The sequence below is a fragment of the Mollisia scopiformis genome (assembly GCF_001500285.1).
Source record: "Mollisia scopiformis unplaced genomic scaffold LY89scaffold_19, whole genome shotgun sequence".
Classification (NCBI taxonomy): domain Eukaryota; kingdom Fungi; phylum Ascomycota; class Leotiomycetes; order Helotiales; family Mollisiaceae; genus Mollisia; species Mollisia scopiformis.
The window spans coordinates 823762-839332 of NW_017263599.1; the positions used below are offsets into that span (position 1 = coordinate 823762).

The following is a 15571-nucleotide window of genomic DNA, read 5'->3' on the forward strand; positions in this document are numbered from 1 at the left end:
AGATAAATTTAGGTGGGGGAATATTACTAGGTGGGTGGGGCCAAGATTGGCAGGACGTGGAGTTCACTGCTGGTTATCTGAACGTGAAGAAGTTGTTGTTGGGCGTTTGGAGGTCAAGTCATAGGGTTCGAGGTCCAGAAACAAGACGTCGAAGAGATCGAGGAAGTATTATCTCGTTTGTAGTGATGGGTAAGTAAGAACGAAGCTTTTGGAGTCGTAGGTTGGAGGCTTGTTGGTGATGAGCGTTCCTGAATCCTTGGGATGTCGAGGATCAAGAGAAATCGAAAAGGACCGACAGAAACACCAACAAGGAAATTCCGTAGCGTTACAGTATCAGCACAACCATATCACAATCAATCAAAGGTCACAATCACAATCATAATGCAAGAAGAATCTCGAAGTCAGAAGGCCATTTTGGAGAACGCCTAGCAATCTGCTATAGTGCAGAATATGCTCTATGCCAGCCCTTCAGAAAGACGGAAAAGGAAAATGACTATCGGAAACCGCTCATCCATGATATGAGATCACCATTTGTAGACGATCCAGCAAGCAAGAACCAATCCCATTCCCATGCCTCTGAAGATCCATCCCATCCATGATCAAACCAAGTTGTGCGCTCCAGACCAGACCAAACCTAGGAACCATGCGATATTGTCGAGAGAAGACGGTTTACTTGCGCATGGAAGAGGCACGGCGCTTGCGAAGGTCGGCACGTTGAGCCTTGGCTTCGGTAACACGCTTGGTGAGGATGGCGGCGTACTCGTTCTGGGTGAAAAATTAGCATTTGAGATCCAAAGACGAGACCGGAGGAGGAACTTACAGCAGCATCCTTGGTACGCTCAGCATTGCGACGCTTGAGAGCGAGGCGGTGACGCTTGTGCTGAAGACGTTGAGGAGTAATCAGACGCTGGATCTTGGGTGCCTTGGTGTACGGCTTCTTTCCCTCGCCCTTTGGCTGGACTTCACGACGGATAACGAACTTGCGGACCTGTAAAATTTGGCAGCACTTCGTTAGCAATCTGGATCCCAAAGCTCACACTCTAACCTCTTCCCCTGACGCGATGAAGCGCGCCAAGGTACGTGAAGTAGGGTAGGCGAAGATAATACATACATCATCTTCCTTGGTGAGACCGAAGAATCGGCGGATCTTGGTGGCACGCTTGGGACCGAGGCGCTTGGGGTGGACGACATCAGTGAGACCGGGGATATCGGCGTCGCCTTGCTTGACGATGGAGAGAGCGAGGACAGAGAGATCCATCGCAACGATGCAGCCACGGACAGACTTGCGCTTGCGCTCACCAGTGCGACGGGGTCGGTAGCAGGAGTGGCCATCGGAGAGGAGGAGTCGGACACGGGTTGGATGCATAACACCTTGCTTCATGGGGAAGCCTTGCTTGTCGTTGCCGCCGGTGATCTTGAAGATGTAGCCCTTGAATTCATCGCCAACGGAGTCGCCAGGAACCTCAGCGCCCATTCTGTAATCTCCCAGTCAGCTTCTTGTATACTCGAGTGCAGATATCGTCGTCGCAGATCGCGCAGGTGGTTTCGTACCTCTTCTCCATAAACACTCGCAACTTTCGCTCATCCTCGATCTCAATCAACTTCTGGCTGCCATTGGCAGGCTGTTATGCGTCAGCTTGTATACTCGAATCTTGCGTACGCACCCGAAGGAGAGAAATGACTTGATGCACGTACGTAGGAGATATTGAGCTTCATGGTTGAGAATTGTCGTCGTTCGGAGGATTGGGCGGAGCAGATTCAAGTTCGAAGATATCAACTGAAATCGTTAGCTGTGTGTGAAAATTTTGACGCTAGTAAGCGAGCCAATCATCGTACCAGAATTGCGAGGTCTGGTCAAGCAGGCAATGATGGCGCAGAGGAAGTAGATGATCCAGAAAATGACGGGCAAGACGAGAAAGCCGCAGAGGAAACCAAGTGTGAATTGGTCGAAGTACATTCTAAAATCTTGTCAGTATATCTTCGTGAAAATTTTCATCTTCGGAATAATGTTGATCCCCACCGATCGGCAAGAGGATGATCCGCTGCCGGCGCTAGGTAGAATAATATTCCATTCCGTCGCGAAGCGAAGAACAAAAAAATAAAGAAGGAATCAACGTGCAGGAACGGGGCAATAACGTACGCTCTGGGAAGGCGGTGTGTGGTTGTTTGGAGATCGTTTTTGGAAGCTGCGATGGGTTGAATCTATACAGATTTGACGCTAAGGATCGCGCTAAAAAAATTGTTCCGAAAGAGACAAACACATCACATGACCACACCACACCTGAGGTACCTATGTACCACATTTCATCCTGTATGTTTTAGAATGTCCCAGTATTCTACCAGACTTTGGGTGTCCATAAGTTGGATTTGGACAAAACTATTTCAAGATACTTACTGAAGTACCCAGGTACCTTCCTTAGTAGGGTACAGCCATCAGCTCACATTCACTTAACCATAATAGAGTTTTGTGACTATGTATACATTGTTCTATAATGTCCCAGCCTTTCACAGAAGTTTCAGCCTTAATAATTTGTATCTAGATTGTAATATCCTAGGATAGGACCTAGATATTTTAGGTTGAAACTAATTAAATCAATAGCCAAACATTTTCTTGGCCATGTTGGGTTGCTATTATGTATACGGAGTCTTTTAGAATGCTCTAGCAGTTCACAGGACTTTTGGAGCCTACGAGTCCGATCAAAGCAATCCAAGATCGTAGGTTGCAAGAGTCGGATTATATGCCTACGTATCTCTTGGCTAAATATCTGACGAAATAATTTATGACCTTTTAGGAATATGTATTGTTCTACAATGTTCCAGGGATGCACGAGACATTTCGTGATAGTATTTCAAATCTATACAGTCAGTTCCCGAACCATAATGGTCAAGTAACGAGGGACTATTTTGTGCACGTAGGCCGTATCTAGACAATAGCTTTCCAGGACATTGATACTTAGACATTGTTCCTTAGAGTATTTCAGTAATTGTCAAGACTTTTGCTGTTTATAATTGTGCGCCCAGGTAATCAGTATTGAAGAAATCGAATTCAAGTTCTTTGACATGGTAGTCTTGACACTGTCTGTCCATTATAAGCCGTCTCCCAGTCCCTCACCAAACATTTGTTTCGCTCAAGTGATATAAATACAACGAGATTTCAGGATAGAGGAGAGCAATAAAGAAAGAGATACAAGGCCCTTTTCGCCATTCTCTGCAGGGACGCTGCTAGCCATCGTTGAAGCCGCGGCCCGGAGGAAGATCATCTTGAGAAGGTCTTCTTCTCTTCGCTTGAGGCGTAAACCCATAATCTTTACTCGTATGGTCGAGCGCTCGGACGAAATGGGTCTTCGATGTAGAGGTGGTGCCGTAGGGAGAAGCCAGCACAGAGTGTGTAGGGGGATGCTAGGTGATATATGGAGTACGCACCGCCTCAGGGCGGTAGAAGTAGGAATTCACTTGTTATAAGGTGTTTTCTTTTAGTTGAGAACTGATCACCTGTACATCTACTTGTACCAGCAATCTTCAGCACATCTGTTTTGTCTAAGTTGTGTCTAGACAATAAAGTTCGAAAGTACTCACTTGAGATTAGATCATATTCGGGAGATCACTTTTGACCACGGTGTTGTTGTCCATTATACTTCGGGGGGGGCTAGGTTGTTCTAAAGTGTCCGGTGGTTATAAGCGGTATCTGGATAATCTTACAAGATATCGAATTGATGACAACAACCCACAGATATCCGTTCGTCTCTTGCATTTGCCCCGCCACTTTGTCATTTCTTGAGAAGATGTACCAGTACCCTACAGAACACCTGGCTTCAATAAATCATATCCAGACCATACTTGTCACAGAACAGACAGACACAAATTATGTGACTATGCCCTCCATGCAAAAAGCCTCCCACTGCCCATATGGTGTTCTTGGATGGTTTGCTTCACTCGCGAATCTAAGTCTTCAATAAATTGCATTTAGACAATAATTATTGAGCATGAAGTGATGTGCAGAGACAAACCATGCAGCTTCAACTCCCTTCGATTCAAACGCTTTCCGTCCATCGGCGTGTTATCTCACAATGCATCTTTTCAGAGTTAGTGGATCGTATATCCAATCAGCATAAAAGACACTATGTTGAGTCCATCTTGAAGCTTCCTTGATCTAAATATCAGGTGAGTTAACAAAGAACTTCCGGATGACAGTGATTTTGGCGGCACCTGTTCTATTGCTATTTGGAACTTGCAATCTGGATGAGTTCGCATCTACTCTCAAATCAACACTTTTAGTCACATTGGCAAAGGTTATGGCAAGTTCGTGAAGTAAACACAAGGTCGTTAATAGCTGTTTTTAACTATAGCATAATGGAATTCATTTCAAAGACAAATGCTGCAAGTTGTAACTGCGGTCAAGACTCGGAAAAGACTGAAGTCATTTTCGTGATGGGGCTGACTACTCGAGTACCTCCTACACATCTGTAGTAGATGTGTAGCCATAGGAACCACCCTAGGATCCGAACCCTCTCTCTGGCTTTGATTATTGACATGCCTGAAACGTATTCACGCACCGGGATGCGCGGGTGACATACGATAATGCAAAAAAAAATAACAAATGAAAGTGCTCCATATCCACCTCCTCGATTATCGTTGACCGCAGAATCATGGCCTCGTATGTCGATGCTGATTCGTGAAATGTCGCCTCAAATTGTCTTTTCGAGTAAAGCCTACACCACCGCCGTCAACTGAATGCGAACAATCAGCATAATAGCAGAAGAAGCGGCGTCCGTTGTGTCGCGCTTGATGTCTGGCAAGGTCCTTCTCCAATGTGAACGCAACACCTCGGATCTGACAAGCTGTCTCAAAACAAGAGTAAGGCTTGCTGTGGTACTTTATGTGTCGGCTGGGTATCATCGTCAACTATTGGATACAATATCAGAAGGGAAACATCAAGACTTACTTCAACTTGTGGCGGTGAGTAAATGTCCGGCCACAAGCGGGATGACTACAAAGCCATTGAGATGTTGATGGTGTGGAATCCGACGTCGACTCTGAGCTTCCCGTACCACTTGAAGATCTCCCAGACAAACTTTCTCCCACACTCTCGTTGAAAAACATGGACAGGCCATCATTGATCGATTCTGATGCGGATCTCGAAGACTCATCCTCCCTGGCTCCGACACAAGCCTCACCTCCAACCGTTCTTCCCACCTCCACATCCATCATTCCTATCAATTCACCGCACCCCACCTCATCGTCATCAAGTAATACCCCTTCCCACAAATCCTCCTCGGCACCAAGGCCATGAAGCCTCAGCCCGCAGTGGTCTCGACTTTCAAATGGCTCCAAATCAAACCCGACCCAGCTAGGAGATTCCACCGGTCCCGGCCAGCAGAAATCCTCGAGACTAGCAGTGGGCCAGAGGCATGATTCGAGGCCATCTGATTGAACATGATCACTGTAACATTCGCGCGAGATTGGGTGGCGAGCGGAGGCGGGCTCCGCTCAGGAGATGACGGTGTGTCCAAAGCTGAAGACTATTAGTCATGTCTTATGTATAAGGAGGGGGCTCTTACACGGTTTGGTTCCTCGATGGAATTATATCTAAGAAACTGAAATGGAGGTTGAGGGCCGGCTGTTGAGCTCGGCTTAAATGCTGACGTTATGGCCGGCCTCACAAAGCTTGTTTGGACGGCCTCTCACGTGAGACACGGGTGGTTGATACGTGGACTCGGGTAATGGCCAGTCATAGTTGAGGTTATACGCCACATGCAAGTATTCGGGTGGGAAGTTGCACTTGACACCTGCTTCCCGTTCGGGCGTTCTTGGTCGACCTCTCGTGAATGAACGGCCTCTGAGGCTATCACTGCCCCTGTGCAGTTCATCTTCTTCGAAAGTGATATGGCAAGAGGCTCGCGCATAGGATACTCTTCAAGCATTCTTTTGTGAACAAATACCGCTTTTCTCTTAATCGAAGATTGCCGTTTCCCGCTCTCATCCTCTGCCGTCTTCCGGCTTGGAGGATCTACAGATTTTCACCTCCTGTGGTTAATACCTTCTTAGCGAGTGAATCTCAGGGGGAAGTGGGCCGTCTCGCTTAGCACCCTTCCCGGGAAGATATTTTTAACCCCACCATCTCCGTTCACTCTCCTCATCCTTCAAAAGAATAGGAACCTCTCATGGCAGAGCAATATCCGCTGGCATGCATCTTGTGAACAGAAGGCTTTTTCGTGTGCGACACGAATGAGAAGATAAAATTTAAAAGTCATGCAGATAGGCGTGCGGCTGAGCAGCCACAGAATTCGCGAGCAAATGATCCGCCACCCCCAAGATTGGTGGCGCCCCCGTGTATCAGCCTTCTTTTGTTTGTGATTCCCCTGAGAGCTTGCATTTGGGCTTAAGAAGGAGTTTATAGCAACGCTGTTTCTGCGCTTTTTGCTTTCGTTCTAAATCACTTGGCATCTCACAAAACCACCATAAACCTCTTGCAGATTCAAACTCCTCACCAACATCTCCAAGCCTCAGCCTCGCCACGAACGCCCTTCCCAAGATGCACGAAAACGAGATGAAGTACGAAAAGCCAGAAGAAAAGCCTGAGGCCGGGAAGCCCAATGAAACGATGGGTTGTTTAGAAAGCTTCTTTGGAGTTTTCAAGAACCTGTTTGGATGTATTAAGAATGGCGAAGAGGCGTATGCTCACGCGCCTCAAAGCCTCACTTCACAATTTCCTCAAGTGCAAATGCCACAACAGGTTAGTCCTTATGCTCCGAACGAGAAGAGTTCTTGGATGCTAACTTTTGGTAACCCAGCCTCCAACTACGTATACGACTCAAAACCAGAGTTAGTAGGACAGACGACGTTCGACTTGGCAGAAACCTTTCGATCGCAAGTTTTTCGTATGAGACTTTGACGAAGTTTGGACAAATGCTTGCAGACGACCTTGTTACATATGTCAGTGTCGGAGCGAGACTGGTGCTGTATTTAGGACCGCATCGGAGGATGCGCGGAGTGGAGTGAGAGGCATGAGGCCCAGTCTAGCGATACCATCTTCTTTGTACTTTTGGCTGTACTCTCATATTCGGTTCATGAACAAAGGCTTTTGGGTACGGATTTATTTTATGTTTCTCGCCTTTCATTTTCTGTTTCGAGGCATTTGGCACAACATAGGCATAAGATATCAGCGAGTCTGAACTTTGGATTACATTATCACTAACTACTGTGTGACGACGTCTCCTGCTCTACATCGAAATCTTTTTCCGCCGCTTTCTGTTGTGCTACATCCTTTCCAAAATTCCAGTGCCATACATTTGTTAGTCGTGCCAAAGACCGAGCTCTCCAAGATGCTATCTTTCATATGTCTCAGCAATATTTTGCAAGGTTCTCCCACTTAATATCAAAACCACGAGATAATAAAGGAAAAAAGCATAAGCTCAAACGCCACCAACCCTAGGTCTTCAATTGTACCCACTTTCCTACTCCCGGACGATTTCAACGTTGTGGAAGCTGGAACAATTATAGGTGCCGTGCTTGTTGCAGTCGGCGGGAAAGAAGTGACTGTTGGACTAGACGATGTTAAATTCGACCCACCGGTTGGGCTGGACTCTCCGGCTGTCGTTAGCTCAGCGTAGCTGTCGTAAGAAACAGTTTCTCCCCAAGAACTCTCCTCCGCAGCCAGAGAGCTCCACCAAACATTCTCTGAGTGAGGATCTTCGGCTGTCATTGTGATAGTGCTTCTAAAGATACAATTTAGCTGAACTATCGGTCATTTCGAGAGGGATGGAGTTAACTTACCCATCATCGTTGGTAACAGTGAGCCCAGGTGTGAGGCACTGATATAACCCGCTTGGAAGGGGTGCGCAGACTTCGTACATATCACAACAATAACCGCCGCCGCAGTCAACCGGGTTTGGGCCGCATAGGTAGACGATACTTCGAGGTGAGAGAGGATTGTCGAGGTGTCGCGCGAGCTTCAATCCCACTATTAGAGTTGGAAGGAGCAATGCGAAAGTGAACGTATGAAGCGGTTGCATTTTGAGATCATCCTGAGTTCTGTCGTTACTGAAAACTACAATGGCTATCTAGGCTCTTATGTCATGCAGTTCTCTGAAGATGAGTCTTTGTGGAATTTGAGATGTAAAATTGTCTCCCCATTAACTATCATGATGCTCACACAACTGTCGCGTAAGAAGTCTCGCTATATTCGAACCCTTTATTGTTCTCATGACTAAACTCGTTGTGTGGCAACACATGTGAGACATGGTGTTCCCACTGCCACCGCACGTTGAGCTTGCGATCATTGGCTACCGAACGCATAAGCGAGAATCTCCTGCCATACGGCCACTCAAAATGCTTCTCTTCAGCCTCAAAGTATATGAGGAAGTGGGATCGGAAGGATCAGACGAGGGACTATCGGAACGGACCGCGAGTTGAATGTATCAAATGAAGTACTGTAAGAGCTGAGGCCACGACACACGGCCCACTTAAGCGAGAACCTCAAAATTACACCTAGTTTTATATTTATTATAATAACTACAATTCTTAATGGAATCTTCTAAAATTTTAAATATAAATTAATAAATAGTAACTAAACCTCGGATAGCAATCATATCTTCAATCTTACAAGTTAAACGCTCTGTGTACGGCCTGAAATCACGTGGATCTACTCGATCCCATAGCTTTTGCAACTCCCTTTTCAAATCCTCTTTACTTTTAGGCATATAAGCCAATTTCTTTAGTTTTTTTTTATTTATCGCTAGATTTTTTTAATAGGATTCAAATCAAGTAAAGAAAAAGGCTAGTTAAACCCGCGGATTCCATGCTAAAGTTTTAGTAACCGGGCACTCTTTTTATGTACTTTTGAGCTATTTTCCATGAAAATATATTCCGGCTCTAAAGTGTTAAATAGAGGGAAGATTATAAATTCAAGAACTTGCTAAAAGTATGCTTTAAAGTATATACCCTTGCGTTCTGGAAGCTTCTCTATAAAAACTAATAGTAATTTATAGTCCTAGCCTAATGCCTCCCAAATCATGACCATAATCCTTCCTAACCTATAAACTAACTAGATGCAGTCAAGGCACCTCCTCTCATCTACCCTCCTAGTCACCCAAATCCTACTATTCTTGCTAGTCTCGAATATTGCCTCATCAGACTAGACAACCTTCCTCCAGTCCCCTCCTTGCCTGCCATCATCCCTATGAACTGCATAGTCCCACCACCTATAATCCCGCGCAAAGCGCAACCTCTTCTTAGCTTGTACTCTTAATATATAGGGTCGAGGGCATGCAATGCAGCGACGGTAGCTTGCGCGGGCTAGTTCTCGGCGTATAGTTCGAATAGAGGGAGCGAGCCGTAGTAGGGTTTTGAGGCTCGAAAAGTTCATCTTGCGAGAAGACTAATCTTTTGAAATAGTGCGAATGCATTAGCATATCGTTCTTATAGACATTAAATAAAGTTTTGAGTGCTTCTTTTTACGCTCTCTACGACTGTGTTCTTGCTTAAAAATGCGACGTACAGTCCTCCTAGGCACCTAAGTCTCTTGGACAATCTCGCGCTAAAATTTTCCATGTCGTTGTAAGCTGCGGATAATTGCGCGCGCAGGGGTAAGCCATTCTGCCTTATCTTTCTCGAGGGGTGAGCTGAGTATTACAGGTGTTTCCATGTTGAATTGCAGAAGAATTGAATAAGTAGTTGTTGAGTTATTAAAGTTTTTAAAAAGGAGGTGCTGAAAAGAGGACGCGTACCGCGTCTCGCTTAAGTGGGCCGTGTGTCGTGGCCTCAGCTCTTACTTGATGCCGATCAACTTTCGGTCATCCGTCCATGAAGAAGCTCGACAACACAAAGGTCGATCACGTTATGGTCACGCGACTTCTGAATGGGGACGTCAATATTTACGTATTTGGCTTATGGTGGCTTATTGATGTTTTTCAATAGAAAGCAAATCTTTGACGTTGGTGAAGCATGAGTTTGCGTGTGATGTTATTATCGGCCCACTTCTACCCAGACAAAGTGATTAGCATACACTGAGTTGACGAAAATAGCGCTTATGGCTTCCATGCTCACGCTGATCTCTTACTAGGAGCTGCTGTGGCGATTTGAGGTCTATTTGGTGGAGGAAAATCAGCTGTTATTGATCTTCTGAGATTCATTAAGTGTGGCAGAGTAAGGCCGCAGCTTTGGAGTAGAAATACGCGCACAATTCATGACTTTGTAACTCGTAATAGTGGTTGGCACAATCAGCTCTTGAGTCAAGCAATGCCCAATTGACTTTCGAAAAGATATGCCATCGGCCAATTTGTCGCTCTTTCCATCACAAAATGGACCCTGGAGAAGACCAACGGCCGCCCAAGATCGAAGTTAGCAGGCATGTCGCAGCCATTCCAGAAGGATCACCACATAACCAGAAGTCAAATGGTGAAGAGGACTCGCAGCGCATCGATCAAGAGACAGAAGAAGACTCAAATCTCATCATACCTGGGAGCGAACTGCCAGATCCACGTCAAACAAAACTGGCAAAGGAAAAGATTCATGAAGGCAGTGCACACCGGACAAATCATCCCTCTATTAGCACTCCGGGGAAAGTTGCTGGAAACAAACCTCAAGCTTCCGATAGTATCGATGCCAAGACTTCGACAACGGCAATCTCTGATCACTACAATGTTAAAGTGGGTCCAGAGACTTGCCCCGCGAAAGATCATTCGAAGAGCAAATGGCAGCTCCTTTCTCGTGATCCTTCGAGTCAACGATAACAAGATTTAGCTCTCCCAAAATTAGTCAGTACTCTTAGCCATCACAAAGTGTCCTCATCCTGTCGCAGCAACTACAAAGTTGTCCAAGATTTCATTTGGTGGCTCCTAGCATCCGCGATCGTCTCACTTACTGCATATACTGGAGCAAGCGCCACCTGGCGCCACGCGCCGCTAGCCATTCTCCCTAGTCGTGGTGTCTTCGTCCTCAGCGTCTTATCCAAAGTTGGCGACATGATACTTGGACTTGCGGCCGGGAAGATGTGGGATAGGATACAGTGGGGCAGGGCTTCTCGAGATGGAGTGCCTGAAAAATCATTCTTCAGTTTGAGCTCGGCGACTGGAGTATGGGGCTTGGTGAAGATAGTATGGTACGGGTTTAAGCCTCGAAATTGGACCAAGAGGGATCATGCTCTTCTCTGGAGTCTTGCTAGGTTGGTATTGACAGCGTTTTCAAGCGATTTAGCAACCATTAATGTTTCATTCGCAGATTATTTGCAATTGCGTGTCTGATGGCACCTGGGCTGTTCATTATGAGTATGCATTTCCTTATCATCTCTCGTGCAGAAATCCATCCCTGATGACGAGTCTAGGTAAAATCACCCAAAAAGTCATCTACTACCCAGTCCCTGGAGTTCCATCCCAATCTATAGTCGGGGGTATGGGAACATACAGCCCTTCGCTAGCAACAAATTACTCCAACAGTTACACAGGTATCCCGGCCCTTATTCAAGTCCTTCTTCGCGACCCCTCGACTTCCATCCCTGTCTCTCCTATAAGCCCTTATTGCCTAGCATCTAGTAGTAGCTGCGTCTCCTACCTACTTCCAGGAGGTCTTTCAACAGTATTTCCTTAGGCCTTTGCCCCCAATGTAAATAGGAGTGCTTCGGTATATATTGTCCAAGACGCACCTGCGTATCAAATTGATTTCTAGGATGCTCCCAAGGGTTTAGATTTTAATGAGAATTCTTGCGCTAAGTATGGGATGTATGGCGCGGTCTTGCAGCTATGTATTGCCTCTTATGGTGGAATTACAGGTCATCTTGTCTCTAGTATAATTCCTCGAGCTCTTATTACTTGAACTTCTCACTGATTAGTTGAAAGGGTATCGAGCATGTTCTAATGGTGCCGATCTCTCGAGTGCATGTCAGAGCTTTTCAAACTAGGACGGGATAGGTAACTAGACAACAATGATGGCTATATACAGAAGAACAGCAACTACAGTCATTGATCGCGTTACATACAACATCCTCTCCCATAACTCTCTCGGCGCTGCGCAAGTTCAAGATATTGCTCCCGCAGATCTCTTCGTCGCCATCGATGGCGCCGTTCTCCAGCCTACAAATAAGACGACTACCGACTGTACACTTGTCCTTCCGCAATACTACACAACAACACTCTTGATCTCTATAATGGATCTCTACCAGTATGATACGACCGGTAACACAATGGTCACGTTTCTGCGCAACATTCTTTCAATTCCATTGTACCAGTTTAACGCTATGATGTGGCAACTTCCCACCTCACTCAATATTTCCGAACTCGAACTTCCAGCAGAGAACTATGTGAAAGGAACTTATGCTAGCAGCCAACTGAGGAGCGTTCCAGAGACTTGGACGGTTTGGACCTATATCGGACTGTGTGCTGGGATGCTGTTGATTATTTTAGGCATTCATGGTTGGGCTATGCAGGATGAAATTCCTGAAAAGTCGGCTTTTCCCATGCCTGATTTGTGGAGCTGATTGAGGAGGTTGATGCTCCAATTTCGAAGGTAAAAATTGCAGAGAGTGGGTATGTGGTTGAGAAGAGAGGGAAGATGAAAGTCACGAATAGTGAAGAATTACTTCGGAGTGAAAAGTGGGTGCGCGTGAAGAGGGAGCAGGAAGGTTTGTCCGACGAAAGCATGACAAACCATTCTCCGGCACAAGAGGCAACTTAATTCAATAGCTGCGCTAGGTAGAACCTTTTCTCCTTGCTCGGCAAAATTTGAAGTTATCATACGTTTCCGGTAGTCAAAATAATTTTCGACTCTTTGCGAGATCTCCTACATCTTCCTTTTAACGTATGCCCATTTTCAAGACGCGTCACGTGTTACATAAAGAAAATTGCTCGAGTTATATTGTGGAAACCAATCCTTCTTCCTCGAGATGCTGTGCTTCATTATACACATAGGAAGAGAACATCCACCGCCCCCTTTTCTCTCTCGCTTAGATCGGCAAGCTAAGCGGGGTCGCTCCGAGCATGTCGGCCGAAGCCCGCCCTGCAGCAAAACACTAGTACCATATAAGTAAGATCTTTTCTTTGTATCAGCACCAGTTGCCACGTTCTCTTTGATGATTTTGGCCTTGTTAGCCGGGCCGCCTTCACAGACATTCCTATATGGCTAATTCGGCTTACCATCATGGCGCCTCGGAGCGCATGCATCATTTTCGCCGCCGTTTCTATCTTGTTAAGTCCTTTAGCAGATCGTCAATAGGGTTGAAGATGCCGCACTTCCATGGCTTCAAAAGATAAGTTACTTCACATATCTACATGCGACATCTCCTGCTCATTTGAATTTACGCAACGAACGTTCGTACTCTCTCATTGTCTATTGAATTACCATTACCGAGAATCCCGAACTTACCAATCGATGGCTACAAACATGCACTCTGACCTCGAGAAGCAAGAAACTCACGAAGGACACCTTTACGATGGCTACCCCGATTATCGAATGGGGCTTGACGAAGAGGAATCCACAGCAGAGATCTCAATATCGAGACAACGAACTAGAATCACCGATCCTCGATCGCTTGCAACAAGAATTGCAAGTCATGAATCAAGACAGCCGAATTTCTATCACCCGTTAGAGCACACACCCACCACTCGAAATGTCATTGTCGATTTCGATGGACCGGATGATCCATATAGACCCATGAATTGGCCGTTTTATAAGAAGGCCTACACAACTTTGATTTATGGTTTGGTAACCATGGGAGCCACATGGGGCAGCAGCATGTATATTTCCATAGTTCTCTATTTTCTTTTACAAATTGCTGACTCTTAACTTTTAACAGATATTCCTCAGCCAATGAGAAGATTTCAGAAAAATATCATATCGGTTCTGTTGTCGCTACCCTTGGTGTAACACTCTATCTCTTCAGTTTCGGTACAGGCCCATTAATTTAGGCACCACTGAGCGAAGTCTTTGGTCGAAGAACAGCAGTCTTTTATCCATACTTTATCGGAGCCATTTTCGCATTCGATAGTGCAACAGCAAAAGACACGCAAACTTTGATGCTGACTCGATTCTTTGGAGGATTCTTCTCTTCAGCTCCTGTTACAAATACTGGTGGAGTCTTGGGTGATCTTTGGACACCGGCACAAAGAGGTCCTGCTATGGCAGCTTATGCAATGGCAGTCGCCAGCGGACCTCTGGCTGCCCCAGTTGTTGGTGGGGCCATTGTGGATAGCTATTTGAGCTGGAGGTGGGTAGAATATGTAAGTGGTCACTTTCACTGATGCTAATTGGCCAAAGCTAATAAACCTTCAGACAACCGGAATACTCATGATGCTTATCCTAATCATCGCGATTATCTTTGTCGATGAATCGTACCCTCCTGTACTCCTCGTATACAAAGCCCGTCGACTTCGTCACGAAAAGGGGAACTGGGCACTGCATGCCAAACATGAAGAATGGGACGTCTCTTTCCAACAACTTGCCACCAAATACTTTGTTCGTCCCTTTCAACTCCTCGCTACACCAATTACAGCCTGTATGGCTGCATACGCATCGTTCGTGTACGGAATCCTGTACCTCTGCTTCGCTGCCTTCCCAATCGAATTCGAAGAGGAGAGAGGATGGAATCACCTTGTCGGCTCTCTCCCATTCCTTGCTACTTTGCTAGGCTGCATCACAGGAGCATCAGCAAACTCAATGAATACAAAATACTATATTTCCAGAGTAGCGGCAAATAGAGGTCGTCCCGTCCCTGAAGCAAGACTCCCACCAATGATGTTTGGAGCCATCGTCTTTCCGGCAGGCTGTTTTCTCTTCGGTCAGACATCCAGTAAACATGTTTTCTGGCTCTGTCCTTGTATTGGAGCATATCTCATCGGCCTTGGTTTCATCACCATTTTCCAATGTGCGCTCAATTACTTGATTGATACTTTTCAAGTGTATGCGGCTTCGGCAGTGGCGGGGAACACGGCACTGAGGTCAACGTTCGCAGGTGTGTTTCCGTTGTTTGCGCCAGCGATGTTTCATAATTTAGGGATCAATTGGGCGAGTAGTTTGATCGGGTTTGTAAGCGTGGCATTAATCCCGATTCCGTTTATCTTTTTCGTCTATGGGAAAAGAGTTAGAGCTATGGGGAAGTGTTCGAGGGCTAGTTGTGAATGAAAGGCAACAAGTAGATTGCTGGCAGATCGGGGTAGTCATTTTCATAAATTGATCAAAGCTGGTAGACGTCAGCTTTGGGTGTTACTAGAATTAGAAATCATATGCCAGGAAGTTTGGCTTAGTTCATAGATTTTGCTTCTGTAGACTTAAGATACCTTTCAAAATATATTCATCTTGAAACTCTACCGGACATTAGATTGTTACTGAGATATAAACACAAGGACATTCACTCGCCAACAAGAAGACCTCTGGACATCCAAATTATCTTTCACTTTCTAGGTCCTCACCTAAGCGCTAGATCAGATTTTTCTGGTCTTCCGTACTTACCACATTCTTAGTAAGAAAGACTTAGCTTTCCTTTAGCTTAGTTACCATGTTCCCTTTCTTGTAAGAATATCTTAGGTCATTCCAGCATTTTATCTAAGTTTCTGGTTCAATTCATTGGCCGCAGCTGATTGACATT

General features: G+C 45.7%; 6 protein-coding genes across 6 annotated transcripts; 3 read left to right on the plus strand and 3 right to left on the minus strand.

Annotated features, from left to right (window-relative positions):
* Positions 1–505: 505 nt before the first annotated feature.
* On the minus strand, positions 506–1730 carry LY89DRAFT_622341 (putative 40S ribosomal protein S6-B). The gene is made up of 5 exons (XM_018210970.1): positions 1696–1730; positions 1552–1622; positions 1112–1475; positions 821–988; positions 506–765 (listed from the first exon to the last, which is right to left on the minus strand). Exons 1-5 carry the CDS (start codon positions 1714–1716, stop codon positions 670–672), a joined length of 720 nt encoding a protein of 239 aa, XP_018067813.1. The 5' UTR covers positions 1717–1730; the 3' UTR covers positions 506–669.
* A 5461-nt stretch (positions 1731–7191) lies between these two features.
* LY89DRAFT_672672 (uncharacterized protein) lies at positions 7192–8012 on the minus strand (the record flags this gene model as incomplete). The annotated part of the gene is made up of 3 exons (XM_018213298.1): positions 7192–7329; positions 7451–7715; positions 7774–8012. 3 exons carry the CDS (start codon positions 8010–8012, stop codon positions 7192–7194), a joined length of 642 nt encoding a protein of 213 aa, XP_018067814.1.
* Positions 8013–8990: 978 nt separating this feature from the next.
* Positions 8991–9542, minus strand: LY89DRAFT_687555 (uncharacterized protein). The gene has a single exon (XM_018215523.1). The coding sequence runs from the start codon at positions 9362–9364 to the stop codon at positions 9134–9136; it is 231 nt and encodes a 76-aa protein (XP_018067815.1). The 5' UTR covers positions 9365–9542; the 3' UTR covers positions 8991–9133.
* Positions 9543–10851: 1309 nt separating this feature from the next.
* On the plus strand, positions 10852–11750 carry LY89DRAFT_158628 (uncharacterized protein). The gene is made up of 3 exons (XM_018205477.1): positions 10852–11161; positions 11218–11264; positions 11321–11750. Exons 1-3 carry the CDS (start codon positions 10962–10964, stop codon positions 11581–11583), a joined length of 510 nt encoding a protein of 169 aa, XP_018067816.1. The 5' UTR covers positions 10852–10961; the 3' UTR covers positions 11584–11750.
* Positions 11751–12093: 343 nt separating this feature from the next.
* Positions 12094–12630, plus strand: LY89DRAFT_687558 (uncharacterized protein). Its single transcript, XM_018215524.1, has one exon. The coding sequence runs from the start codon at positions 12140–12142 to the stop codon at positions 12467–12469; it is 330 nt and encodes a 109-aa protein (XP_018067817.1). The 5' UTR covers positions 12094–12139; the 3' UTR covers positions 12470–12630.
* A 741-nt stretch (positions 12631–13371) lies between these two features.
* LY89DRAFT_737443 (MFS multidrug transporter) lies at positions 13372–15108 on the plus strand (the record flags this gene model as incomplete). The annotated part of the gene is made up of 4 exons (XM_018220252.1): positions 13372–13724; positions 13784–13850; positions 13896–14207; positions 14260–15108. The coding sequence occupies 4 exons, from the start codon at positions 13372–13374 to the stop codon at positions 15106–15108; spliced, it is 1581 nt and encodes a 526-aa protein (XP_018067818.1).
* Between the last annotated feature and the right edge of the window lie 463 nt (positions 15109–15571).